Source organism: Lampris incognitus, unplaced genomic scaffold (genome assembly GCF_029633865.1).
Source record: "Lampris incognitus isolate fLamInc1 unplaced genomic scaffold, fLamInc1.hap2 H_1, whole genome shotgun sequence".
In the NCBI taxonomy this organism is placed as follows: domain Eukaryota; kingdom Metazoa; phylum Chordata; class Actinopteri; order Lampriformes; family Lampridae; genus Lampris; species Lampris incognitus.
In genome coordinates, this window is record NW_026611076.1 from 1489379 (window position 1) to 1516793 (window position 27415).

General features: G+C 43.2%; 2 protein-coding genes across 3 annotated transcripts in view; one reads left to right on the top strand and one right to left on the bottom strand.

Annotated features, from left to right (window-relative positions):
• LOC130131962 (trafficking kinesin-binding protein 2-like) overlaps nucleotides 1-22305 on the top strand; it is a 76525-nt gene extending 54220 nt beyond the window's left edge. For both annotated transcript variants that reach the window (XM_056301687.1, XM_056301688.1), the window contains 5 exons: nucleotides 5826-5966; nucleotides 6723-7021; nucleotides 17379-17894; nucleotides 18034-18133; nucleotides 19894-22305. In XM_056301687.1, coding sequence (XP_056157662.1) covers nucleotides 5826-5966; nucleotides 6723-7021; nucleotides 17379-17894; nucleotides 18034-18133; nucleotides 19894-20668 — 1831 coding nt within the window. In that variant the 3' untranslated portion in view covers nucleotides 20669-22305. The remainder of the gene's footprint in view (nucleotides 1-5825; nucleotides 5967-6722; nucleotides 7022-17378; nucleotides 17895-18033; nucleotides 18134-19893) is intronic.
• LOC130131964 (putative uncharacterized protein DDB_G0290521) lies at nucleotides 21051-27199 on the bottom strand. Its single transcript, XM_056301689.1, has 4 exons — nucleotides 24581-27199; nucleotides 24231-24479; nucleotides 23933-24037; nucleotides 21051-21100 (listed from the first exon to the last, which is right to left on the bottom strand). Exons 1-4 carry the CDS (start codon nucleotides 24588-24590, stop codon nucleotides 21063-21065), a joined length of 402 nt encoding a protein of 133 aa, XP_056157664.1. The 5' UTR covers nucleotides 24591-27199; the 3' UTR covers nucleotides 21051-21062.
• Between the last annotated feature and the right edge of the window lie 216 nt (nucleotides 27200-27415).

Consider the following 27415-nt stretch of genomic DNA (forward strand, 5'->3'; position numbering starts at 1 on the left):
AAAGCTCAAGATACAGGATTTAAGTTAAATTATATTATTCACATAGTCTTCTGGTTTTGCTGGCTTTAGGATTCATACATTCTTTTAAAGATTCTAAATAGGATGAAAGAAGTGCTTTGAATACACTAATGTTTGGACGCTGGTGTGCAAATTTGGTACAATGAATATGAAATTTAGCAAATATTAATAGAAGGTTGATAATATACATTTTTTCTGAACTTATTTCCTCATTTTGTGACAGACCAAATAAAACATGTTGGCTGTTCAGTTTACAAGAACAGTCAATTTTGTTATTTATGAGATTATTTAGATCAATCCAAAAAACATGAGAGTAGGTACAATCCCAAAATAAATGGCATATGGTTTCATCCACATTGCCACAAAAGGAACAGAGTGTGTCAATATTAATCTTGTATTTTACAAGAAGGGACTTGACTGGATAACATCTGTGAAGCAGTTTAAATGTAACTTCTCGTACCTTATTTGTAATACAATATTTTCGTGATAAAATCCAAGTATTCCTCCAGTCTATGTCATTATGAATATTATTCCAGTAGAAAACGGCTGCAGGTTTAGAAACAATGTCTCTCTGAATAATATTTCCAACGCACTGATTAGTGGCTTTATCACTTAATAAAGGACACAAGTTACCAATATATATGTCATCAGGAGTTAAACCTGGAATAGTACAACTTTTACCTTTAGGAGCAGACAACAATAACCTTCTAACTCCATCTGGTATTGCATCAAATACAATAGAATATTATCTTGGTGTAACAGGGAAACCATATACAGAAATAAATTCTTCATAAGTGAAAAGCTGACCATTGTCATTCAGTAATTGACTGACGAGTAAAATTTTATTAACAACCCATCTCTTAATATATAAAGATTTGTTTTTAAACCTAATATCTTGATTGTTCCAAATGAAATATTTATGGGGAGGAAAATTGTGTGAGTACATCATTGACCAGGATAACAAAAGTTGACTATGAAAGTTGGACAGTTTTATCGGTAATTTATAAATATTGTAATTGCACCTTAGGAGAAAATGCATTCCTCCAAGTGAATTACATATATGGGCAGTAATAAAATTCCAGACTGAGTTGGGATTTTTTAAGAAAAGTTTGATCCATTTGACTTTAAAAGAAGAGTTTAAGGAGGTGAAGTCTAAAGAATTAATCCCACCAGAACATAACTTATTTATCATGACATTCTTCTTAATATAATGTATTCTTTTTTTCCAGATAAATTCAAATAATATTCTGTCAATTTTAGTGCAAATGTCTTTTGAGACATCAAGTGCCATAGTTGCATATATAAGTCTGGAGAGGCCTTCAACTTTAGCTACCAAGGATCTTCCAGTAATAGACAAATCTCTTTGAAGCCAAAGGTTAAACCTCTGTTGGACTGAAGCTATAAGTGGATTAAAATTTTCAGATAGTCTAGAGCTTTGGTCTTTTTCAATTATAATACCAAGATATTTATCCTTATGCTTCACAGGGATCCCAGAAATAATAGTATCTGTGCAACTATTAACAGGAAGAAGCTCACATTTTGAAATGTTCAGTTTAAGGCCGGAGGCCATTGAGAAAGAGTTAATGACTTTGATTGCTTTATTAACTTGAAATGTATCCTTTAAAAAAAGTGTTGTATCATCTGCAAGTTGAGTGATAGACAGTGTTCTGCCAACAATAGAGAGACCCAATACATCACTGTTTTTGAAATGAATGGAGAGTAATTGCATAGGAAGAAGGAAGAGATATGCCGAGATCGGACAACCTTGACGGATTCCACGATTTAAGTTAAATCTTTTAGTAGTGCCATATGGGAGTTTGATTGAACTATTTGCACCTGCATATAACGTTTTGACAGATTTCTTAAACATATTCCCAAAACCAAAAATGTCAAGTGCTTTAAATATGAATTTGTGTTCAATGGAATCAAAAGCTTTATAAAAATCTAAAAAAAGAATGAAGCTGTTATCTGTAATTAATTCTGAATGATCCAAGATATCAATCACCAGTCTTATGTTGTTTGTTATGTGTCTACCAGTCATGAAACCAGACTGTTTCATCAATAGTGTTATAAGTGTACTTTTCAATTTTTTAGCCAAACACATAGCAATTATCTTGTAGTCATTGTTCAAGAGTGAAATAGGTCTCCAATTATCTAACAACAAATAGTCTTTTTGCGGTTTGGGAATCAAAGTGATCAACCCCTGAGACAATGAAGGAGGGAGCTTTTCATTAGCAATGCTTTCTATATATACTTTATGTAAAAAGCGTGATAAGTCCTTGGAGAAACATTTATATAACTCTGAGGTTAATCCGTCATTCCCGGGACTCTTATTGAGTTTCATTTTTTTAATAGCATCCTCAACATCCAATGTTGTGATGGGGGCATCACACAAATCTTTATTAGCATTGCTGATGCTCTCAATATTACCTAAAGAGTTGAAGAAACTTTCCATGTCATTTGTCGACAGTTTAGACTTATATAAGTCTTTATAAAATAGTTCACATGTCTCAGAAATCTTTTTAGGGTCTTGTGTGATGACACCATCTGAACAGAGTTTGGTCATGCTGCAAAGTGTATTATGTTGTTTCTCTAATTTGAAGAAATAGCTGGAGTTTTGCTCTCCTCCTCAAGCCATCTCCTCCTAGAGCGCACAAAGGCTCCTTTTGCCTTGTGAATATATAGATTATCTAATTTTAATTGTAGAATTTGAAGTCTGTTCTTGTTATCCTCTGATAAATTTTCAAGTGTCTGTGATGATAAAGCAATAATTTCAGAGATCATTTCTGATTCTTCTTTTTTTCTGTTTTTACCTATTTCAGCTCCTCTTTTCATTATAAGGGACCTTAATTCAAATTTCATGAACTCCCAATTTTTGCCATACATATTTTCAGCACATGCCTTATCCCAGCATTCATCTATTTTTATTTTAATCTCCTTTACCAAAGATTCATTCAATAAAAGAGAATTATTTAATTTCCGATATGAGTTGACTCTTTTAGTTTGATGACTAGTAGACATATACAGCTCCAAAAAGAGAGTTTTATGATCCGTCAAGGGTGTTGGTAACATTTTAACTGAAGAGACATGTTCAGATAATGGATCAGAAATCAACCAATAGTCAATAGGAGACTGTAATGACCCTGACCTGTTCTTCCACGTACATTATTTAACTGTAGGATTCTTATACCTCCAAATATCAATCAGATCTCTTTCATTTATAAAATCTAACAAATAACTATTATTTGTATTACTTTTATTTGGCCATCTATCTAACATATCATTTATTGAATGATTCCAGTCTCCTCCGAATATGATCTTTAGATCTGCAAATTTACTTATTATAGAATCAATTTTTGCATTTACTGAATGCATTAAGGTAATATTCTCCTGTTTGTTGTTATAACCATAAACGTTTCCCAATAAAAATACCTTGTCATTAAATGAAATAACCAACAAAATAAAGTGACCATTTGGATCTGTCTGTGAAGAGATAACTTTCCCTTTAAACTTGTGTTTCAAAGTCAAAGTTCCTGCTGAGTGGTTTGTGCCATGAGACATCCACAAGTCCTCTCCCCATTGGGATTTCCAGAATCTAATGTCATTAGGTTCAGAATGAGATTCTTGTATAAAACAAAAATCAGTGTTCAGGCTTTCAGCATATAATAGCAGTGCTTTTCTTTTGGTATTGTCCCTTAATCCTCGAGCATTAAAAGAAACAAAAGATAAAGATGAAATTTTGAGTGTAACTAACTTTTCACCCTGAGAAAAAGTGTGTAAATTACAGAGAGAACAGAACTACTCTGTCATTACATAACAAGTGTTTTTATCAACAACAGCATATTGTATATTTATAAAACGAATAAGGAAAAATAAATCCTGAGTCATATTAGCTTACATGATGAAAGGCACTTCAGTGAATCTCCTTTCTGTTCACAAACGCACGTGCTCCCACGAAGTATGCAATCTTCCCCTCCTTTCGTGCTTTCTCAACCTGTGGCCACAATAGGTTGCGCCTCTCTCGGTCCCTGGGAGAAAGGTCTTCCTTAAAGCGCAGCTTCCTGGTCGTCAAATAGTCGGATCGTTTCGCCGTCTTCCAGATAATGTCTTGAAAATGCCTCATAGTGAATTGAATGATTACTACACGGGGCAGTGGTGCCGCTGAAGACTCACGTCTTTGCCCCAGCCTGTGCACTGAGTCGAGTACCTCCGGGAATGTCTCTCGGTGGTCAGGAGCCATGTTTTGGCAGATTTAAATTACCTTTCTGCGGACGTCTTCTCCGTCTTCCTCAGTTAGCCCATGAAGTCGCAGATTCCATCTTCGTTTGTATCGTGGCAGCTCCAGCACCTTGCTTTCCACATTTTGGATTTTTTCCTCTGCTTTACTCACTCTCGCTTCGGTGTGCGTCAACTTTCCCTTCAGCTCCTTGAGATCTTCAGAAATAAAGTTAACAGTAATCTGCAGGTCACTGATACTTTTCCCAATGCTACTAGCTCCTTGCTCTTTGATAGCCATCTTGAGCGTAGCAATGATGTTTTCTGCGGCGTCGGTTGCCATGTTTTGTCTCTTGCCAAAACGTTTGGATGGAGAAGAACTGGGAGTCGTAATTTTTCTCTTATCTGATCCCAGATTTTTTGCTATCACATGTGGCTTCAATTTTTTATCCTGAAAGTTCGTTTTGTTGCTTTTAAAAAGTTTTCAAGACAGAGCGGGTTCTGCAGTAGACCGAACACTACGCCGCCATCTTGGCTCCCTCAGGAGCAAAGACATGTTAAATAGCATATGTTACGTACAGTGATGCCATTATTATGCGCGTACATGTTAGGATGCTTTTGTGAGCATGCGCAGAAAATAAACGGTCGGTGTGAGTTTCCAGACCAAAAGAGACGATGCCGGTGTGTCATTTTTCTCCCGGGAATGAACCACATTAAGACAGAGAAATGTCTACTGCTACAGCTTTGCACCTATCAAAATCAACTTAAAACCCACCCTTGAATGTGCCACCCAAATCTCCTCGATATCACACAGCAATGAGATGGAAAAACAACGCTCTGAGTGAAGAAATGTACGCTTTTGCAGAGATTGTTGATTTTCTAAATCAATTCAGCTAACGTTAATTTATGGCAAAGTTTGACATAAAATGTAGCTAGACTTATTGACTGTCTATCAAGTTTTCCATGGTTAAAAAAATCACTTCCACTATTAAACGTAGGGGTGCCAGTTAACGTTAGAGCAATTAACGTTATATATTTTCACGATAACGCCAGTTAGCTGGTTAATTTATTATGTGCGACCACCGCAGCCCACTAACATTAGCTAACTTAACATAAGCTAAGATGACCAGTTATGACAGAGTCATCAGCATATAATGTGTTCATAGCATGTCTTCTACTCAGCACAGCACAGGCTGCTGTTAAGCACAGCATCAGATCATCAGACAAGAAGCAGCTGTTTGTATAATGTCGGCCACAAGTTTACTTTGAGGTTGTTGGGTCACAGTTTTGTTTCCTCAGTGCAGTGGTGGATTGCAGAACTATGTGTTTAGGTTTGTCTGGTCGGCTTAGGATTGTGAAACAGTCTTGTATGTAAGTTTGCATACCAAACCAACACCATATCAGTGATGTCACTATTTTGCACCTCTAACCAGACCCAAGAGGACTAGTTAGTGAAATAAGGTCATTTGGTGCTGGGTCAGAATGAAAACCCTCCTACATACATGACAACCCATAGCACAGTCTATTTGTCTCGTCTATTTAATCACTTCAAGCTCAGTTGTAGCAATTAATTTTCTGTCTTCCCCTTTCAGAACTTTCCAGAAGAAAGTCTTCCATACAGTGCGTGCCGTCAATGCTTCAGCAACTCGTGCATCTTCAGCCACGCCCCCTATCCCGGGTTCAGGGCACAGCTCTCTGGTGATGACTGCACAGCCCTTCCAGTCAGCTCAGGAGTATGTGGAACTTTTCCCTCATGTCTTTTCAGCTAACAGCAACATTTGCTTCACGATCAGGTTTACTGGCCATGTATGTTTGCACACGTGGAGTTTGACTACGGTGTCGTGGTTCACAGTATACTTAACATAGAATAACAACACAACAATCTTCAGATATACAACAACAACAATAACTTAGTTTTGTACAGCGCCTTTAAAGGAACACAAGGACACTTTACACTGGATAAACACAAAAGACCACAGACCATAGGCCTTAGTAAAATGACTACAGACCATAGGCCTTAGTAAAAAGTCTACAGACCATAGGCCTTAGTAAAAAGTCTACAGACTATAGGCCTTAGTAAAAAGAGTACAGACCATAGGCCTTAGTAAAAAGTCTACAGACCGTAGGCCTTAGTAAAAAGTCTACAGACCATAGGCCTTAGTAAAAAGGTCGGTTTTCAGTAGTCTTTTAAAATTGTCTAAAGAAGCAGTGTTGCGGCTCTGTGCTGGAATACTTACAGGTCACTTCCATACATGGCTGAGGTAGAGGACATGACAGAGTGAGTGCTTCCTCTAACTCACTTCAACACAGTGCAAGGAGGTAGATTTACTGATAAATGTTTTATTTCAGAACATGCCATATTGAATTGTGATCATATTTGAATTAAAAGTGAAATGAAATAAAAGTGATATGACCCCAAAACTTCTCGGGGAATATGTGTGTATGAGCAACGTGCTGTTATAACTATCTTCTGTCTTCTCTGTGTCCAGAGAAGAAGTACAACTTGGTCAGCCGGGCTCCCCGGGGAGGAACGACCTCAGCAGGGCCCTCCATCGCTTGTCGTTGCGGCGGCAGAACGTCCTGTGTGAACGTCAGTTTTTCCGGGCGGAGCGTGAGAGGCAGACACAGACCTCGGCTGGGGTAGAAGCAGAGGGGGTGAGCAGCCACTACAGCTCACCAGCGGAGAGTGCGCACTCCTCTTTCTCTAACCTGTCAGAGCTGTCCATCTCCTCCAGTGTGTTCAAGACCTTCCTGCCTGAGAAGCTGCAGATAGTCAAGCCCATGGAAGGTGAATGTCTCATTTAAAACCTCGACTGATCCAGAAAACGTCAGCTCAGTACCACATACTCCTCAGAGCGGACCAGCTTTACATCCCTACTGTCACAAGTATGTATGCAAATATGTATGCAAATATATAGGCACCTGCTTCGAAGCACAACCTCAGAGTCGTCTGCAGTTGGCTGCCTGCAGCTCCACTTGAGGCGCTGTCAGAGGCAGTTTGACATGTGGGTCAGAGACTAGTGGGCCACTGAATACCGAAACATGACAGTATTTTTTAACATCCCTAAGATCTATAACCGAAATAAACTATTATCTAAAAATGTTTTACTGCAAAAGTGATCAAGATGTCTCAGACCCCATGAAATACCAGATGAAGTGCCAGATGCATAGATGGAAGAAAATAAAAGGTTTATGATCAGTAGAGAGACTATGATGTTACACTCCCTGTACCTTGCTGCTCAAAAGTGAGCATTAATAATAATAATAATAATAATAATAATAACAATAATAATAATTGTTTTGTTATTCGTCCGTCACAGCGATGAGGACCATAGTCCTGCTGTGATGGATGACTGATGACTTGCGCGATGATTAAAGTGAGGAAGAGTTGTGCATTGTCAGCCCCACTGTCTCATCCGAGACCACCTACTACCAGTGGCGAGACTAGCGAGACGACTGGCAATGGAGATGGATGCATTTTTTCTCAAGGTTTCTTCCTGAAGCCTTTCCCCTAGATGAGTATACCCGCAAGGCAGCAGAGGTTATAAATCAGTTGTCCTTCTCCTAGATGAACTGCCTGACAAGGCTAACGAGTCCAATCGACCCACCTGATAATAATAATTATAATATTAATAATAATAATAATAATAATGGCCTGGTGTCCTGTCCAAGCTGTCTCCCCACCTGCCACCCAATGACTGCTGGAATAGGCTCCGGCATCCCCTTGACCCTGAGAGCAGGATAAGTGGTTAAGATAATGGATGGCTGGATAATAATAATAATAATAATGATAATAATCCTCATTTCTGGGGATTGTACCTCCCCAGAAACGAGGGTGGCAGGGGTCTAATCCAACTAGAAACTGCCTACAAAACAACAACAATAGGCCGAGATACTTACCTTAATACCAAAAATGACCCACTTCCCATGATTGCTGGGGAGCATGAAAAACAAAAACAAAAAGTACTCCGTAGCTAACCAAGCAGCAATGTTCAGAAGAGAGCTCAACCTCCCTGAAACACCGCAACCTGAAAATGAAGCTCCAACCATCCACACCTGAAAAGTCAAACAAAAAGCAAAGTGTCACGCCCAAGAACAAATGAAACAAAAATGGGGAGGGAAACAAATGCACGGGCAATACCCAAAAAGAGTAGGTGAGAACGATGTAGACCAACATACACTCACTGGCCACTTTATTAGGCACACCTGTCCAACTGCTCGTTAACGCAAATTTCTAATCAGCCAATCACATGGCAGCAACTCAATGCATTTAGGCATGTAGACATGGTCAAGACGATCTTCTGCAGTTCAAACCGAGCATCAGAATGGGGTAGAAAGGTGATTTAAGTGACTTTGAACGTGGCATTGTTGTTGGTGCCAGACGGGCTGGTCTGAGTATTTCAGAAACTGCTGATCTACTGGGATTTTCACGCACAACCATCTCTAGGGTTTACAGAGAATGGTCCGAAAAAGAGAAAATATCCAGTGAGTGGCAGTTCTGTGGGCGAAAATGCCTTGTTGATGCCAGAGGTCAGAGGAGAATGGCCAGACTGGTTCGAGCTGATAGAAAGGCAACAGTAACTCAAATAACCACTCATTACAACCGAGGTATGCAGAAGAGCATCTCTGAACGCACAACACGTCGAACCTTGAGGCAGATGGGCTACAGCAGCAGAAGACCACACCGGGTGCCACTCTTGTCAGCTAAGAACAGGAAACTGAGGCTACAATTCGCACAGGCTCACCAAAATTGGACAATAGAAGATTGGAAAAAAGTTGCCTGGTCTGATGAGTCTCGATTTCCGCTGCGACATTCGGATGGTAGGGTCAGAATTTGGCGTCAACAACATGAAAGCATGGATCCATCCTGCCTTGTATCAACGGTTCAGGCTGGTGGTGGTGGGGGGATATTTTCTTGGCACACTTTGGGCCCCTTGGTACCAATTGAGCATCGTGTCAACGCCACAGCCTACCTGAGTATTGTTGCTGACCATGTCCATCCCTTTATGACCACAGTGTTCCCATCTTCTGATGGCTACTTCCAGCAGGATAACGCGCCATGTCATAAAGCTCGAATCATCTCAGACTGGTTTCTTGAACATGACAATGAGTTCACTGTACTCAAATGGCCTCCACATTCACCAGATCTCAATCCAATAGAGCACCTTTGGGATGTGGTGGACCGGGAGATTCACATCATGGATGTGCAGCCAACAAATCTGCAGCAACTGCGTGATGCTATCATGTCAATATGAACCAAACTCTCTGAGGAATGTTTCCAGTACCTTGTTGAATCTATGCCACGAAGGATTAAGGCAGTTCTGAAGGCAAAAGGGGGTCCAACCCGGTACTAGCAAGGTGTACCTAATAAAGTGGCCAGTGAGTGTATATGACCAACCAATGGCTCAAAACAGCTGGGCTGAAATCCCAAACAGAGGGCTTTATCATCGCTGCCCAAGACCAGGCCATCAAGACCAATTACTACCTGAGCAAAATCCTCAAAGATGGCACAGACCCAGCGTGCAGGATATGTGGTCAATTCCAGGAAACCATTGACCATATGGTGGCAGGGTGCCCTGAGCTGGCCAAAACTGAATACCTACAAGACACAACAAGGCCGCCACATACCTGCACTGGAACATCTGCAAAGAAATCAACATCAATACAAAAGAAAAATGGTACCACCACGAGCCCCAAACAGTAACAGAAAAAGACGACGTCACAATCTTATGGGACATGTCAATACAGACAGATCGTGAGATAAAGGCCAACAGACCAGACAACATCATCGTGAACAAATAGAAAAAAGCTGCCTACTCATCAACACGTCCATCCCGACTGAAAGGAACACCTCAGTAAAAGTAACCGAAAAACGGTGCAAATATGAAGACCTTGAAATCCAGACTGAACGAATGTGGGGAATGAAAACCACAACAATACCAGTAGTGATAGGAGCCCTAGGACTTGTAAAAAAAAGGGATGGAAAAATACACCCAACGGATCCTGGGTAACATCAGAATACAAGAACTACAGAAGATCGCACTACTTGGAACATCTCATATCCTAAGAAAGGCACTGTCCATCAAATAGACTTCTACCTCATTCTAACCTAGACCCAAGGAATGGACCCGCCCGGTTATTATGTTGTATTATTGCATGAAGTTAAAGCACATATGTATGATAATAATAATAATAATGACAATAATAAAATTAATAATAATATGAATAATAAATACTAATAATGATAGTAATAATAATAACAATATTAATAATAATATTAACAATGATAATAATAACAACAACATCAACAACAACAATGATAATAATATTAATAATACTAATAATACAATAATGTTGATTATAATATTAATAATAACAATGAAAATAACAATAATCAGCAGAAGGGTCTACTCACCATCATCAAGACCTTCAGCGATGACATCAAGATGGAATTTGGAATCAACAAGTGTGCCAAAGCCACTTTCAAAAAAGGACGACTTACCAAGACTGCAGACTTAGACCTTGACACTGACACCGTAATCAAAGAGCTAGACCAAGATAGCACATACAAGTACCTAGGAGTGAACGAAGGAGATGGCATACAACACTCAACCATGAAGGAGAAGATCCAGAAAGAGTACCACAGGGGAGTACGTATGGTGCTGAAGAGTTAACTCAATGCGGCTAACAGAATTGAAGCTATCAACTCCCTAGCGATACCTGTAATGACGTACAGCTTCAGCATCATCAATTGGAAACTGAACGACATCAAGAGACTAGACACCAAGACAAGAAAGATGCTGACCATAGAGAAGATGCACCATCCGAAAGCAGACATCGACAGGCTGTACCTACCAAGAGCTTCAGGAGGACAAGGCCTAGTCCAACTCGAACTGACCTTCAAGACTACCACTATCGGGCTGGATGCATACCTGACAAAAGTAGATGACCCACTCCTCCGAATAGTAAAACATCAGATCTACTCCATCAATAAAGAAGCTGCACAATTCAAGAAAGAGCATGATGTCCCAGAAACCCCACCAACAGAAAATGAGGCAACTACCATCTATGCCAAATGAGTGAAGCAGAAGGCAAAACATCATGGCCAGCGGCAACTGCAAAAAACCTGGGAGGACAAAGCAATGCACGGGAAGTACCCAAAAAGAATGAAAGATGCAGACGTGGACCAACAAAAGACACACCAGTGGCTGAGGAGCACCAGGCTGAACGCAGAGACAGAGGGCCTGATAATCGCTGCACAAGACCAGAGCCTGGCAACCAGATCCTATCACCATCGCATCATCAAAGATGGAACAGACCCAAAATGCAGAATATATGGAACGTACGAAGAAACCATTGACCACATTGTCTCAGGCTGCCCGGAACTGGCAAAGACCGAGTACATGTACAGGCACAACAAGGCAGCAGCATAGCTGCACTGGAAGGTCTGTAGGAGTTACAAGATCAAGACCACTCAGAAGTGGCACGAACACCAGCCAAAAACGGTCATTGAAAACAATGATGTCACCATCCTCCGGGACATGCCCATCCACACTGACAGAGAGATAAAAGCCAACAAGCCTGACATCGTTATCAAGGACAGGAAGCAAAAGAGGTGCATGCTCAACGACATGGCAATGACATCTGAAAAAACACCTCAGTGAAAGTCACAGAGAAGCTGACCAAGTACAAATACCTGGAGACTGAAATCCAACAGGATGTGGGGAAGACCGAAACAACACCAGTGGTAATCGGAGCTCTAGGACTCACGAAGAAAGGAATGGAAAAGTTCACCAACCATATCCCAGGAAACATCAACATTTGAGTAGTCCAGAAGATCGCTCTACTCGAAACAGCCCACATATTACAACGAGTACTGTCAATCAAGTGACATCTGCCCTATAGTGCCTCAGGTCCATAGTTTAGACCTGGCTCTACAGGACGTAAAACAGGAAACATGAAATAAATAATAATAATAATAATAATGATAATAATTTTAATAATAGCAACAACAACAACAATAATAAGTATGATAATAATAACAATCATAATAATATTAACAATGATGATAATAACAACAACAACAACAATAATAATAATAATATTAATAATAATAATGGTAATAATAATTACATTGATATAGCACTATTCAAGACACCCAGAGTGCATCACATTAAAGGTGGGGGTAAGCGCTGCTTTGAAGGTGGGGGTAAGCAGTGCATTGGAGTTGGGGGTAACCACTGCATTGTGGATGACACAGTTGGCTCTTGTGAGCCCGAGAGGCCTGATAGCATTCATAGAAAAGACCATTGTTGACAGCAAGGCAGATTTATATGTAAGCATTTCATACACACAGACTACTATAGTGCTTTACATAAAGACAGATAACATGGAGAGCATGAGAATGAAAAGATTAATAAAGAACAGCTGCAGTGTACAACCTTATGTCAAGTAATTCAACAAAAAACAAAGATCCTGTATACACAGCTGCGTGGAGGAACATGACCATTACCCCTAGAGACCGGCAGGTTTATTACCCCTCCAGGGGAGGACTGACTTTGTTTGTTTGTTTGTTGGTTTGGTGGTTTGTTTGTTGTGTGAGCGAGGTGAATTTGAGAACGAGGTTCATTGTTTGCTGTCCTGTCTACCAGAACGTAAGGGAGGCACTTTTTACTGAAGTGTCCTTCATTTGTGTTGATTTCTCTTGGCTGGATGAAACACATGATTTGTGCTTCAGGAAGGGACGATCAGGAAGGGAAGATCAGGAAGAGACGATCAGGAAGGGATGATCAGGAAGGGAAGATCAAGAAGGAACGATCAGGAAGGGAACATCAGGAAGGGACGATCAGAAAGGGAAGATCCTCTGCAGCAGGTTTTATTTGCCAAGCTGGGGAGAGAAGGCAGAATATTTTAACCAACTTTCTTTGTACCTCCACCAGAACAACCTCCTGGACCCCAACCAGTCTGGGTTCAGGGTGGGTCACTCGACAGAGACGGCCCTCCTTGCAGTGACAGAATCGCTGCACTCTGCGAGAGCAAACTCTCTCTCCTCTGTCCTGATACTCCTGGACCTGTCAGCTGTGTTCGACACAGTGAACCACCAGATCATCCTCTCTACCCTCGAGGGGCTGGGTGTCACAGGCTCTGCACTCTCAATGTTTGCAACCTACCTGACTGGTCACTCCTACCAGGTGACACAGAGGGGATCTGTGTCGGAGCCTCACAGACTGACTACAGGCGTTCCACAGGGTTCGGTTCTGGGTCCTCTCCTTTTCTCCCTGTACATGACATCCCTGGGTTCTGTTATTTGCTCGCATGACTTCTCTTACCATTGTTATGCCGATGACACCCAGCTGATCTTGTCCTTTCCTCCCTCTGACACACAAGTAGAGACACGCATTGCTGCGTGCTTGACTGACATCTTGGAGTGGATGGCGACACACCACCTGAAGCTCAATCTGGACAAGACAGAACTGATGTTCCTCCCGGGGAAAGGTTGCTCGCACCGAGACCTGGCCATCACCATTGACAACACCGTGGTGACGCCAGCTGGGACTGTGAGAAATCTGGGTGTGATCCTGGATGACCAACTGTCGTTTGCTGAAAACGTTGCATCGGTTGCTCACTCCTGTAGATTTCTCCTCTATAACATCAGGAGGATTCGCCCATTCCTCACTGACGAGATGGCACAGGTGCTCATCCAGGCTCTGGTCATCTCCCGGCTGGACTACGACAACTCACTCCTTGCTGGCACCCCGGCATCAGCCATCAGACCTTTGGAGCTTGTTCAGAAAGCTGCAGCTCATCTGGTGTTCAACCGCCCTACGTTCTCCCACACAACTTCCCTTCTCATGTCCCTACACTGGCTCCCAGTAGCTGCTCGCATCCAGTTTAAGACTGGTGCTAGCCTACAGGGCAGTGAAAGGAACAGCTTCTTCCTATCTCCAGGCCATGGTCAAACCCTATACCCCCGCCCGACCACTTCGCTCTGCTGCCTCGGGACGCCTGGTTGCCCCGTCGCTCAGAGGCCCTTGCTGCCGATCGACCCGGTCACGGCTCTTTTCTGTCCTGGCCCCACAGGGGTGGAATGAACTCCCCACTGATGTCAGGACAGCGGAGCCGCTGCCCATCTTTCGGCGCAGGTTGAAAACTCACCTCTTTAAGAACTACTACCCTGTTACTTGTTCTTAACACTTATTGTATTCACTCATTTAAAAAAAAGAAAAAACTCTTTCTTGCACTTTTACTTTAGCACTGGTTTTGCTCTTATAGATGCTTATTTAGATGCACTTATGACCTCTGATGACTAGTAGTTCTCCCGATTTCCTACGTTAAATGCACTTATTGTAAGTCGCTTTGGATAAAAGTGTCGGCTAAATGACTGTAATGTAATATAATGTAATGTAATATTTAGTTTAAGACCAAGCTGTAAAATGACCTGTCATGTTTAATGAGATGAATATGTTTAAGCATGGCAGCTGTACTTCTGGTATCTGGTTCAACCCATGAGGGTTGTGTACTTTGTGTGCATGACACGAAAATCACACGAGTAGCACATATGTAGCTAGCTTGATATAGGCAGGGATGTGCCATGTTTATAATGTGCAGAGCAAGGATATAAGGGAGACTGAGGGAGACATAATTCCTTCCTGCCAAAGGGATCGTGAGTTAGAATCCCCCTAACTAGTGGACAGTAAATAGTATTTCAGGTCATGAACACAACCATTCATTATAGACCTTAAAAACTGGGCTAGGGGTGTCCGGGTAGTGTAGTGGTCTATTCCGTTGCCTACCAACACGGGATTGCTGGTTTGAATCCCTGTGTTACCTCCGGCATGGCCGGGTGTCCCTACAGACACAATTGGCCGTGTTTGTGGGTGGGAAGCCAGATGTGGGTATGTGTCCTGGTTGCTGCACTAGCGCCTCTTCTGGTCGGTCGGGCGCCTGTTCGAGGGGGAACTGGGGGAAATAGCGTGATCCTCCCACGTGCTACCCCCCCCCCCCCCGGTGAGGTAGCAGGTCTGGTGAAACTCCTCACTGTCAGGTGAAAAGAAGCGGCTGGCAACTCCACAATTATCGGAGGAGCCATGTGGTAGTCTGCAGCCCTCCCTGGATTGGCAGAGAGGGCGGAGCAGTGACTGGGATGGCTCAGAAAATAGGATAACTGGCCCCAGTATAACACATTTTCCACCCTGGACAACCAGCAGTCAGCAACACAAAGCCTGACAAGTAACTAGAAGTTTTTGCCTCGAGTCTTTTCTAGCCCCCCCCCTTTTTTTTATGGCTTTTTCCCCTCTTTTTCTCCCCAACTGTACAAACCCCAATTCCAATGAAGCTGGGACGTTGTGTAAAACGTGAATAAAAACAGAGTATAATGATTTGCAAATACTTTTCGACCTCTATTAAATTGAATACACTACAAAGACCAGATATTTAATGTTCAAACTGATAAATGTTATTGTTTTTTGCAAATATTCACTCATTTTGAATTTGATGCCTGCAACACGTTCCAAAAAAGCTGGGACGGGGGCATGTTCACCACTGTGTTACATCACCTTTCCTTTTAACAGCACTCACTAAGCGTTTGGGAACTGAGGACACTAATTGTTGAATCTTTGTAGGTGGGCTTCTTTCCCATTCTTGCTTGATGTACGACTTCAGTTGCTCAACAGTCCGGGGTCTCCATTGTCGTATTTTGCGCATCATAATGCGCCAAACATTTTCAATGGGAGACAGGTCTGGACTGCAGGCAGGCCAGTCTAGTACCCGCACTCTTTTACTATGAAGCCACGCTGTTGTAACACGTGCAGAATGTGGCTTGGCATTGTCTTGCTGAAATAAGCAGGGATCGTGCCTGAAAAAGACATCGCTTGGATGGCAGCATATGTTGCTCCAAAACCTGTATGTACCTTTCAGCATTAATGTTGCCTTCACAGATGTGCAAGTTACCCATGCCATGGGCACTAACACACCCCCATACCATCACAGATGCTGGCTTTGGAACTTTGCGCTGATAACAATCTGGATGGTTCTTTTCCTCTTTAGCCCGGAGGTCACAACGTCCATGATTTCAAAAAACAATTTGAAATGTGGACTCGTCAGACCACAGCACACTTGTCCACTTTGCGTCAGTCCATCTCAGATGAGCTCGGGCCCAGAGAAGCTGGCGGTGTTTCTGGGTGTTGTTGATATATGGCTTTGGCTTTGCATGGTAGAGTTTTAACTTGCACTTGTAGATGTAGTGATGAACTGTGTTAACTGACAATGGTTTTCTGAAGTGTTCCTGAGCCCACGTGGTGAGATCCTTTACAGAATTATGTCAGTTTTTAATGCAGTGCCGCCTGAGGGATCGAATGTCACGGGCATTCAATGTTGGTTTTCGGCCTTGCCACTTACGTGCAGAGATTTCTGTGGATTCTCTGAATCTTTTGATGATATCATGGACTGTAGATGATGAAATCCCTAAATTCCTTGCAATTGTATGTTCAGAAACGTTGTTCTTAAACTGTTGGACTATTTGCTCACGCAGTTGTTCACAAAGTGGTGAACCTCACCCCATTCTTGCTTGTGAACGACTGAGCCTTTCGGGAATGCTCCTTTTATACCCAATCATGACACTCACCTGTTTTCCAATTAACCTGTTCACCTGTGGAATATTCCAAACAGGTGTTTTTTTAGCATTCCTCAACTTTCCCAGTCTTTTGTTGCCCCTGTCCCAGCTTCTTCGGAACGTGTTGCAGGCATCAAATTCAAAATGAGTGAATATTTGCAAAAAACTAAAGTTTATCAGTTTGAACATTAAATATTTTGTCTTTGTAGTGTATTCAATTTAATAGAGGTCGAAAAGGATTTGCGAATCATTATACTCTGTTTTTATTCACGTTTTACACAACGTCCCAACTTCATTGGAATTGGGGTTTGTACAATTGGGGAGAAAAAGGGAAAAAGCCACAAAAAAGGGGGGGGGCTAGAAAATACTCGAGGCAAAAACTTCTAGTTGCTTGTCAGGCTTTGTGTTGCAGACTGCTGGTTGTCCCGGGTGGAAAATGTGTTATACTGGGGGCCCATTAGATCACTCCTGCTGTTCAGTAGAAGTGAATGGACATATCAGCTAACTATTATGTTTTTCTCTTTTGCCTTGTTAGGCTCACTGACCCTCCACCACTGGCAGCAGCTAGCGAAGCCCCATTTGGGCACCATTCTGGACCCCCACCCTGGAGTGGTGACCAAGGGTTTCCGCCCACTGCCCCAGGATGCCATATACCGCCTTACAGACCTGGAGGAGGATGAGGAGGATGAAGAGCACAGAGGGAGGATGGACAGGGCTTTGGGGAAGGGTGCAGCAGGAGAGGACATGGAAGAGGAGGATGAAGGAGGTATTACCTTCAAGGTGTATTGTTCATCCACACCGGAAGAGAAGAATCAAAGAAAGCCTGTGGGGTCACCGTTCCTCCTCCCACCCCTCTCTCCCAACCTGTGGACTCAGCCAGTTGTCATCACCTCCTCTGCCATATCTGACCTTTCCTTTACCTCTGGACCTTGTCATGTCAGCAAGACACCCAGTTTATCAGTGCAGCCTACCCCTGTGGCCTCTCCAGCTCCCAGTCAACCAGAGAGCCAAAATAGCTTCTCCACAGCATCATCCTTATTATCATCCTCCGGTAAACTCTTATTGAAATATTACCCAAAATGTTTAGATTTGGTGAGATTGAAATGGGACATGCCAGCGTGTAGTGTTGCAAAGATGTGCATTCTCTAGATGGGTAAGACTTTTTGTGTGTGCATGTGTTTTGTGCCCAGTCCAAATCCCAGGGAAGTGTCAGAGCTCTACGTTCTCCACCTATACCTTCACCACCTGCCGCATTCTGCACCCCAGTGACATCACACAGGTCATCTCCAGGTAACCTCCCCTCTTCCACACCAGAAGGAATCCCTTTTCCGGATTCCTGAAGGATCCAGTCCAAAGAGAACTTAATGGCATGCCTTTGTATTACAGAAGAGAACAACAGGGTAGACAGGGTAGCACAGGGAGTAGGGGTAGATAGTTTACACCTCACCTTGCTGACAAGGCAGAACACAAAAAACGCGTTGTTTTGTGGCGTTATTAACCATTTCTGTTGGGACTCTGTTATATTGTGCTTGGCTAACACTAGCAGAGACTTTCTTTTTCAACATGCGGGAAAGTAGTTATCTCTGTTGGGTGTGAGAATGGCATTGGAATATTACTGTCAAAATAACAAACTAAAACCTACCCATTGTGCCACGTGATCCCCATGTCAGCCATATCAGACAAGTGTGAACAGATTTCTGCCATATTTTTATTCTGATATTTCAGGGTAGAAATGCTAGCAAAAATGACAGCAGTGCCATGCTTGAGAAAAAATTTGTCTGACTTTATATATATTGATGGTGCTACTAGACCAGTGGTCTCAAACCTTCTGGAGAGCTACCTGCTGGTTTTCACTCCAATGGTTCGAAACGATCTCGTTTGAATATTTGCTATATTCAAAGTTCTTGTTTGAATATTTGCTACTACCACCAACATCTGCACCCATGGCAGTTCCACCCACGCCCACACCCTAGGCTTCCGTGCGCACCGCGGCAGCCCTCCTACTCATCATGGCCTAGCCCTCGAGGCTCCTGATGCCGGTGATGGCCGGGTATAGGCCTGATGCTGGGGCACCATCCGTTTTCAGGGCTAGTTGATTCGGCAGGTGAGTTGTTACACACTCCTTAGCGGAGTCCGACTTCCATGGCCACCGTCCTGCTGTCTATATAAACCAACACCTTTTCTTGGGTCTGATGAGTGTCGGCATCGGGCGCCTTAACCCGGCGTTTGGTTCATCCCACAGTACCAGTTCTGCTTACCAAAAGTGGCACACTGGGCGCTCGCATTCCACGCCCGGCTCCAAGCTAGCGAGCTGGGCTTCTTACCCATTTAAAGTTTGAGAATAGGTTGAGATCGTTTCGGATTGTTTGATCGTGTCGTAATTTAACACATCCTATTCAGTTAATCAAAGTAGGTAATTAGTTGATTCAAGTGTGTTAAATTGGGGTTGGAGGGAAAACTGGCAGGATGGTAGCTCTCTGTGAGCAGGGTTGGAGACCATTGCACTTGATTATTCCCATTAAACAAGACAGAATTTTGCCTTACTTGTGCAGTTGTGACTGTAAGTAGTTGTGGAGCTGAGAACATTTTGTTGTGATTCAGCTTAGCTATCTAGGCCAGTTGTGTTATACAAATGTGCAAATTCTCATCCATGATATCTGTGTGTTAAAATTAGAGATGTTGGAATCTCAATGTAGAAAATGTAATTTCCTGTTGACACATTAGACCTTAAAGAGATGACACAAAGGTTTCAGATGCTATCTCCGTCCGTCTCAGGCAAACATTTATAATAAGACGTTATAGTCTATGTGCTGAATGTCTGTACCTTAGAACAAATTATCATTAGATTTGCTCTTCAATCAGGTTGAAAGTTCAGTCTGGTAAGGTTAATTTAAATCCTTTTCAAGAGTTAATGCAAAGCGCTTGAAATAAACGTTTACTAATCCTGTTGATGGATGACTAAACTCTCTATAACTGTAGTCACTGTTAGAAAATTCATATGCTAACTTGTGCCTCATTTCGCACTTTTCTTTTCTCTCTCTTGATTGAAGTTCTTACTCCCAGTACCCACTCTTGACCAACACCCCCAGCTCCATGAGGTCAGGCCCCAGCACACCGGTGACTCCCTGCAGACTGAGTCTGGGTGACTCTTTCCCTCCACGCCGCTCCACCTTGCCCCCAAGTGGACTGGCCAAGCTGGTCCTTGAGAAGGGCATTTCTGCACAGGTCTCTACAGACAAACTCCCTACGCCACCCAAACTGGCTGCCAGGCAGCCCCTCTGCCATCTCCTCCCAAGCACACCTCCCAACTCCCCTTCCAGGTCACATGCCCCCTCCCTTGTGCCCATTGAGTCAGGCTCGGTCCCAGCTGACAACTTCCTGGCCTCACGGCCAACTGAGCTCTTCCTCCAGGATGTGTATGGGCTGAATTTAGGACGTGCGCCACGTCCAGACCTGCCAAGTCCCTCCCAAAAAAATACAGCCCTTGACTCATCCCCCACTGAGAAATCTGCCCAAAGCCAGCATGACACAGTCAGTGTTGGCCTGGTGGAGAGGCTCTGTAGGCTGGGATTTGCCACTGTCTTACAGAGTGGCGAGTCTAAGGCTCCACCCCTGCGCCAAGATTCATCCACTCTTGTGGCGGCAAGCGGAGGGAGCCTATTGGGCGGGCTAAGACGAAACCAGAGTCTCCCTGCCATGATTGGTGCATGGGCAGATGTGTCATCTGCTAATCCCTCCCAAACCATCTTCCCCCCAAATCATCCTCCTCCTCACCCCACTTCCCTAGCCCTCCCTTTAGCCCCATGGGGAGACCGTAAAGAATGATGCAAACAACCCACAACCCTGTCACATACCCCCTCCTAGCTCAGTCCGACACTGAGGGAAGGAGGTGGGTGAACTGGGAGTGGGAAAGATGCACCCAGTCCTCTGCTTCCTCTTTCCTTTGTTTCTCCCTCCGTTTGTGCTCCCTGAAACTGGGCATCCTTTTTATGAAATGATTTTAAAGCACAATGGAATTGACTATTTTACTGATAATATTGTGTGTGTGTGTGTGTGTGTGTGTGTGTGTGTGTGTGTGTGTGTGTGTGTGTGTGTGTGTGTGTGTGTGTAGATGTATGCCATGAGGCTGATAATGAAGGCATTAACTTTCCTGTAAATTAGTTAAATGGCTGATCCCAACTCTGCCAGCACCTTCCCAGGGTTGTGTGCAGTTCTCAGCTCAGTTGTGTGTCTCTTCTGTAAGGCTCTGGATGCACACTTGGGTAGAAGAGAAGATGTGAGAGAAGAAAGGGTGGCATGTAAGTGGATGAGAGTCTTTGGATTTTGTAAACATAGAAGTTTTGTCTCGTAACGGGAAGCTGGAAAGAAGAAAATGGTTTGCCGTATGTTTATTGTTGTAGAGGAAATGAGGGTGGGGGTTGTAGAGGTAAAGACAGACTGAGCATCCAGAGCCTTCCTGTTAAAAGGGCTTGTCCTGTGTTGTAGTGGGTTAGAAAAAGCTTTATTTATTCGACAGTAACCACAATATTAGTACATCTTGCTTGCCAGGTCTGTAGAGCAGGACCAACTGAATATGCTCATAAGAGGACTGGCGGGTTTTTTGTCTTTTTTTCCAACATTTGCCTCAGCAAATAAAAACCTGGACAAGACAAGAAGGAAATACTCCTCCTCAAAGTTTTGGAGTGTGCTAACTGGCTTGTTCTGGAAAGACAAATAGGCTATTGGGAATTTATACCCTGGTTGGAGCAAGCAAGTTGTACATGCACCTTACCAGCAGGCCACAGCGGGTCCAGTACACAGCTTCCCCGGTGTAGTGGTCATGATTTGACAGCCATCCTTTGTTCTACCATTATCTGTTGACTCTACAGTTTACAATACACCACTGGGTGTCTGCATAGCATGACAAAATCCACTTTGGGTGGACGGGATGAGGTCAAACAACAAGAGCGCAGGGTTGAAACTTGCACTGTCCTGAATACTTTTCCTGTTAAGCCATGTTTGTATATATTAGAGACTGTTCTTTGTCCCACGCCGCAGCAGTAACCAAGGCATGCGGGAGAGGGGTACGCTTCCAAATAAACTCTGGAGTAGTTCCTTTCCAGTGAGACAACAATATGACCAATTCATGAAAACACTTTGTGTGCAATGTTAGTTGTTAGGCTGTGCTCCTGCAGGCGCTCAGTAGAGCCTTCAGAGAAGAACTTCTGCACAGAAGTCTGGAGATGATGCGTCCCCCGTCTGTTGACATGCAGCTGCGCATTTTCGAGTTTTGATGCTTCACACTGACAGATGACAGCCAAATTCCCCCGCTTAAAAATTCTGACCAATGAGGCTATTGTTTGCTGTGCAATGCACTATGGTTAACTGCAGCGATGTATTTATCTGCATTTATCTTCATGAAGGCTCCTTTAACAAATGTGTATCAAACGCTGGATAACCACAATAAATGCAAAGACCTCTGATTCTTGGTTCTGTTCTTGGTGTGGATAGGTTTTCTATTTTCCTCTCTGTTAAATTCCAGACCAATCATCAAGATACTAGCATAGCATTAGCAAGATATTAGCATAGCATTAGATATTAGCATAGCATTAGCAAGATATTAGCATAGCACATCATTAGATATTAGCATTAGCCAGATCTTAGCATAGCATTAGATATTAGCATTAGCCAGATATTAGCTCTGGTTGGGATAATGTGGTTCATTTGATTTTAACCATGTGAAAGCAAACTGGACCGAATGAAAAGAGAATGATTTTTCATAACCACTAATGATTCGAATGGATTATTTTGGTGTGAAAGTGTCCCAAGATTTTTCAAAGATTGTGTTGGTGTCTCAGCAAGACTGTCCGTCAGCCCTGTTCAGAAGACACAGCTGCTGAATACACTGATCTGACCTTAACTCAGCCTTCGCATGTCATATACAAGTAAATGATGTCCAGTTTGAAAAACCCGTCTTACTTCCTCAGCTTGCAAGCCTCAGTCATGCGGGCTCACCTGAGAGAGACGGGAATATTTACCACATGTGTCATCTGGATGCGGAGCTTTGCATTTCTAACTGCTGGTTGCTTGTAAGGTTGCTGATATAGGAAGTGAAAGGGGGGCCTGACAGCTCTTCAGCAGGGCACGTTGGAACTGCCACAGTATGAGTACGAGACATGACTGTTTGGCAGCCAGCTTATGAAACCAAGGTTTTTGAGAGTAATAATGGAAGTAACGGGGCGTTACACAGCCAACCAATATCAGTAACAAGTAGCTTTAGAATGTCGCATGCAAAGTTCATCCGTCCACCCATCCATTATCCAAGCTACCTATCTGAATTCAAGTCAAAAGGATGCTGGAGCCTATCCCAGCAGTCATTGGGCAGCAGGCCAATGACATTGCTTATGCTTTGAACCAAATCAGTTTTTACAATGTAACTGTGTGTTTGGATACAGGGTAGAGACCCACCAAACTGGTAACAACAACTGGTAACAAACACTGGCGGATTTGAAATTAAAGAGAAAAAAAATGAAAAACAAGGTTTAAAGCTTCTGCTAATCTTAACTACTGATCAGTAAATAGTGAATGTATGTCCATTTGGGGGGGGGGGGGGGGTTCCCACCTTTTTATCCCCAGTTGTATCCAGCCCACGTTTCCGAGCCGTCCTGGTCTCTGCTCCACCCCCTCTGCCAATCCGGGGAGGGCTGCAGACTACCACGTCTCCTCTGATACATGTGGAGTCACCAGCCGCTTCTTTTCACCTGACAGTGAGGAGTTTCACCAGGGGACATAGCGCGTGGGAGGATCACGCTATTCCCCACAGCGCCCCCCCCCCAAACAGGCACCCCGACCGACCAGAGGAGGCGCTAGTGCAGCAACCAGGACACATACCCACATCCGGCTTCCCACCCGCAGACACGGCCCTACACATGTGTCTGTAGGGACGCCTGACCTAGCTAGAGGTAACACAGATTCGAACCGGCGATCCCTGTATTGGTAGGCAATGGAATAGACCGCTACGCTACCCGGGCGCCCTTGTATGTCAATTTTTGCATTCTTTTCACACCCATATTAGTAAGAGGCGGATGGGAGGATAAGGTCAGGTCTTACATGGGTTTCCTCCTCTGGACTGAGTGTTGGTGGCTTGTGTGGCTTGGGCAGTGGCATGGCGAAGAGAGCGGAAGATGCTGCTGATAGAGCCCATTCGGCTGAAACCTGATCGAACAGTGACCAAGAAACAACAGAAGCAAAAGAAGATGAGTGGAAAAAAGGCACCATTTCACCACTTTTTTCACAAGAACATTTATGTGTTGCAGATAATACCACGAATCTCAGATCATTTTAGGGACTAGATAAAGTACACTCAAACACTAGATGTGAGAACAGCCAGTATTCAAAGGTTTCTTACGTCCAGTTGATGCCGGGGCTGGAGTTGGGTTTGGAGTTTGAGTATGGGCTTGAGCTGGGATTGGGGCTGGAGTTGGCATTGGAACTGGGACCGAGGCTAGTGTTGTGTCAGGGGTTGAAGAGAAAGTCATATCTATGAGAGTCTGGTTTTTATTGGGCCGGTTCCAAAGAGAAGTCGACTCACTCTGACTGCCAGTAGTGCTTGATCTGGGACTAGGTCTAGGGCTGGGTCTGGAGTTAGTTTCACTTGCTGTTTGAGAGACATGAGAGAGAAGAGATAACGTTGTGAGTATGGCTCAGTGTGAGTATCAATTAGATGGTGGCGCGAATTCACCTTTGCAGCTGCCTCACCCAGCACCATCCATGCAGTCTTTGTCTACGTCTGCGTCTAAGTTTGTGTCTTCGTTTGATGGTTGGGAGAGCTTGGTGGTGCGTCCTGTGGGTCCAGGGACCACGACCCTGCCTGGAGCTGAAAGAGGAAACACCAAGAGTGGTCTGACAGGATGCAGACGCAGAGCAGGCTAAGCTAACTGCTAGCCTATGCAGACCGGCAGTTCCAACAGTCATCCTGGCTGGCGTTCGTTCTGCTGGACAGTGATTTTTTTTAATTTAGTTTAGATATGTGTGTTAGTTTGGATACATGTGTTCTTGTAGTTTTTGTAGGGTTTGGACGTGTCTTTGTGTTGCCCTGCTGTGAGCTGAGGGAACCGTGTTTCATTTCATGTGTGCAAATGCATGAAATGAAATGACAAAATTATTCTGATTCCTGAATGACTGTTTGGGTGAAAGTGGGATTGTGGACGTTGTTACAGGATAAATTCACTTTTCGAAAACATTGTCAGGCATCATTTAGAATCATACAGATAAAAACCTCTCGGGGGAAAAGTACCACTTTGTCAAATCTTCTTGCAGGACTTTAACAGCCCAAAGGGGAATCGTTTAAACCTTCAGAAAACATGCTCCCCTTTTCCAAAACTGGAAACTCATCCTGCAGTCAGATGTATCTTATAGTTGTAAAATAGTTGTAAACCACACTCGCCATCATGTTACTGCAAAGAGATTTGTTTTGCAAAGCTATGGGACCACCGGGCTACGGGACCACCGGACTAGGGGACCACCGGGCTACGGGACCACCAGACTAGGGGACCACCGGGCTATGGGACCACTGGGCTACTGGACCACCGGGCTACGGGAACACCAGGATATGGGACCACTGGGCTATGGGACTTCCTGCTCGCGAGTGCAGAATTTTACAGGTGATTGTCATGCACTGTGTCCACTGTAAATAGTGGAGCCAAATTAAACAATATGTTGCTGTTATTCAAAATAAACTCTGAAAAACAAAAAAACAAAACAAAGTAAATCAAGATACGTTTGACTGCACTGTGAGCTTCCTGCCCTCAAAAACGAGATCGCTCACAGTTTTCGAGGGGTTAAGTGACGTCCTGGGAATTAAATGACTTCACGGGACTGAAGCCCAATGACAAATGTCCATCTAGTGGTAGGCTTCCTGGGAAGGGCAGTAGACTCGGTTTGTGTGACCACCAACGTTGTTAAAAATGTTGGTGCAACTATCTCAACAATTTTAAGCCACCATCTTTATCTCAGGTTCATGATATTTTCATCTTCAAGCAAAATTGTCCATGAAGGGGAAACCTTCTGGCACACAGTTTGGTTGCACATCACGTCTGGGTGTGTTATGATTTTTTATTTGTTTATTTGTTTTTGGTTTTGAGATACTTTATTGATCCCTGTGGGGAAATTCTCTGCATGTAACCCATTCTAGCTGTGTAGCTAGGCCTTGCTCAGGGGCACAGGCAGGAGTATCAACCCTAACATGCATGTCTTTTCGACCCTTTATGAATTGTTCTTTCCTGTGGTGATACCCTTCTTGAAGGTTATAACAAAGAAATGTGATTTCCATAATTGCCAGTAAACTGATGTCATTGCTTTATATGTTTCTTTTGTACCCATGTGGTAAAAATCAGAATATTCATTCTACTTACTACTTATTAACTAGTATACTATGCAAATACACAAATGGTAACTGACAGAGCTTAACCATACTTGTATAATTTGCTACAAAATGCAACGAATTGCACACATTGTGTGCCGTCAGACGTGAGGACAGTTTGGGCGTTGGGCTTGACCTCAGTTTACAGCCTAACACACGACCCCTGAATTACCAACTTTATTATCATTTATTTATTACAACAATCAGCCAACAACTTTATTGTCATCAACTTTGTCATCATTTATTTACGACAGCAGTGTCAGCTAACAACTCCTCATTAGGGAGGCATTCACTTTCACCACGCTGAAGCTTATATTTACTCTCCGGATTGTGAGATCCAGCAAAGAGAATATCAAAATCACATTTTCTTTAAACTGATATAAAACCAAAAATGAACCAAAGGTGTTTGTGAAGTAATGCCGTACTCTGAGTTGTGTGTTTTGTGATGCATTTTGCCATGATGAGCTCTTAGTTTTTAGCAATGCAGGAAGAAGTTTGCTTTAACATTTGGGTTTTGACAGAAGTGGAAAAGAGAGGGGAGGTGGCACACAGTATTATCAGTGTTGATGATGATGATTATTATTATTATTATTATGATTAAGTATTAGTATAGGTGTGCTGCTGCTGAATCCAGTTAACATGTTCAGTCTGTGTGGTGAGCTCTGCCATGTGGATGTGAGCTCTTCATCTGGAGGTGAGTTCATGTGGATGTAACTTCTTCATGTGGATGTGAGTTATTCACGTGGATGTGAGTTCTTCATGTGGATGTGAGTTATTCATGTGGACGTGAGTCATTCATGTGGATGCGAGTTCTTCATGTGGATGTGAGTTCTTCATATGGATGCAAGTTCTTCATGTTGATGTGAGTTCTTCAGAAAGGTGTCTGGAGGTTTGTTGGTGTGATGAAAGTACGAGTTGTCCTGTGAATGCACTGTATTCTAACAAATAAATATAAAAGTTGGATACACCAGTGGTTTGAGAGCTTTTGTATTGAGTATGATTACTGCATTTATGCTGACATGTACCGAACAGAAAGAACAGGTTCAGCATTCACACAGCTGACCTGCCTACATCAACAAACCTGCTGCAGACAGCACTGCTCACACAGCTGACCTGCCTACATCACAAACCTGCTGCAGACAGAACTGTTCACACAGCTGACCTGCCTACAT

Bases quoted from the DNA above. Each gene is read 5' to 3' on its own strand.
- LOC130131964 (XM_056301689.1), bottom strand. The intron at 24,038-24,230 runs GTAAGAAACCTT...CTGTTCGATCAG, and splicing joins AGCCCCGGCATCAACTGGAC to GTTTCAGCCGAATGGGCTCT. The intron at 21,101-23,932 runs GTAAGACCTGAC...CTTCTACCCAAG, and splicing joins GTCCAGAGGAGGAAACCCAT to TGTGCATCCAGAGCCTTACA.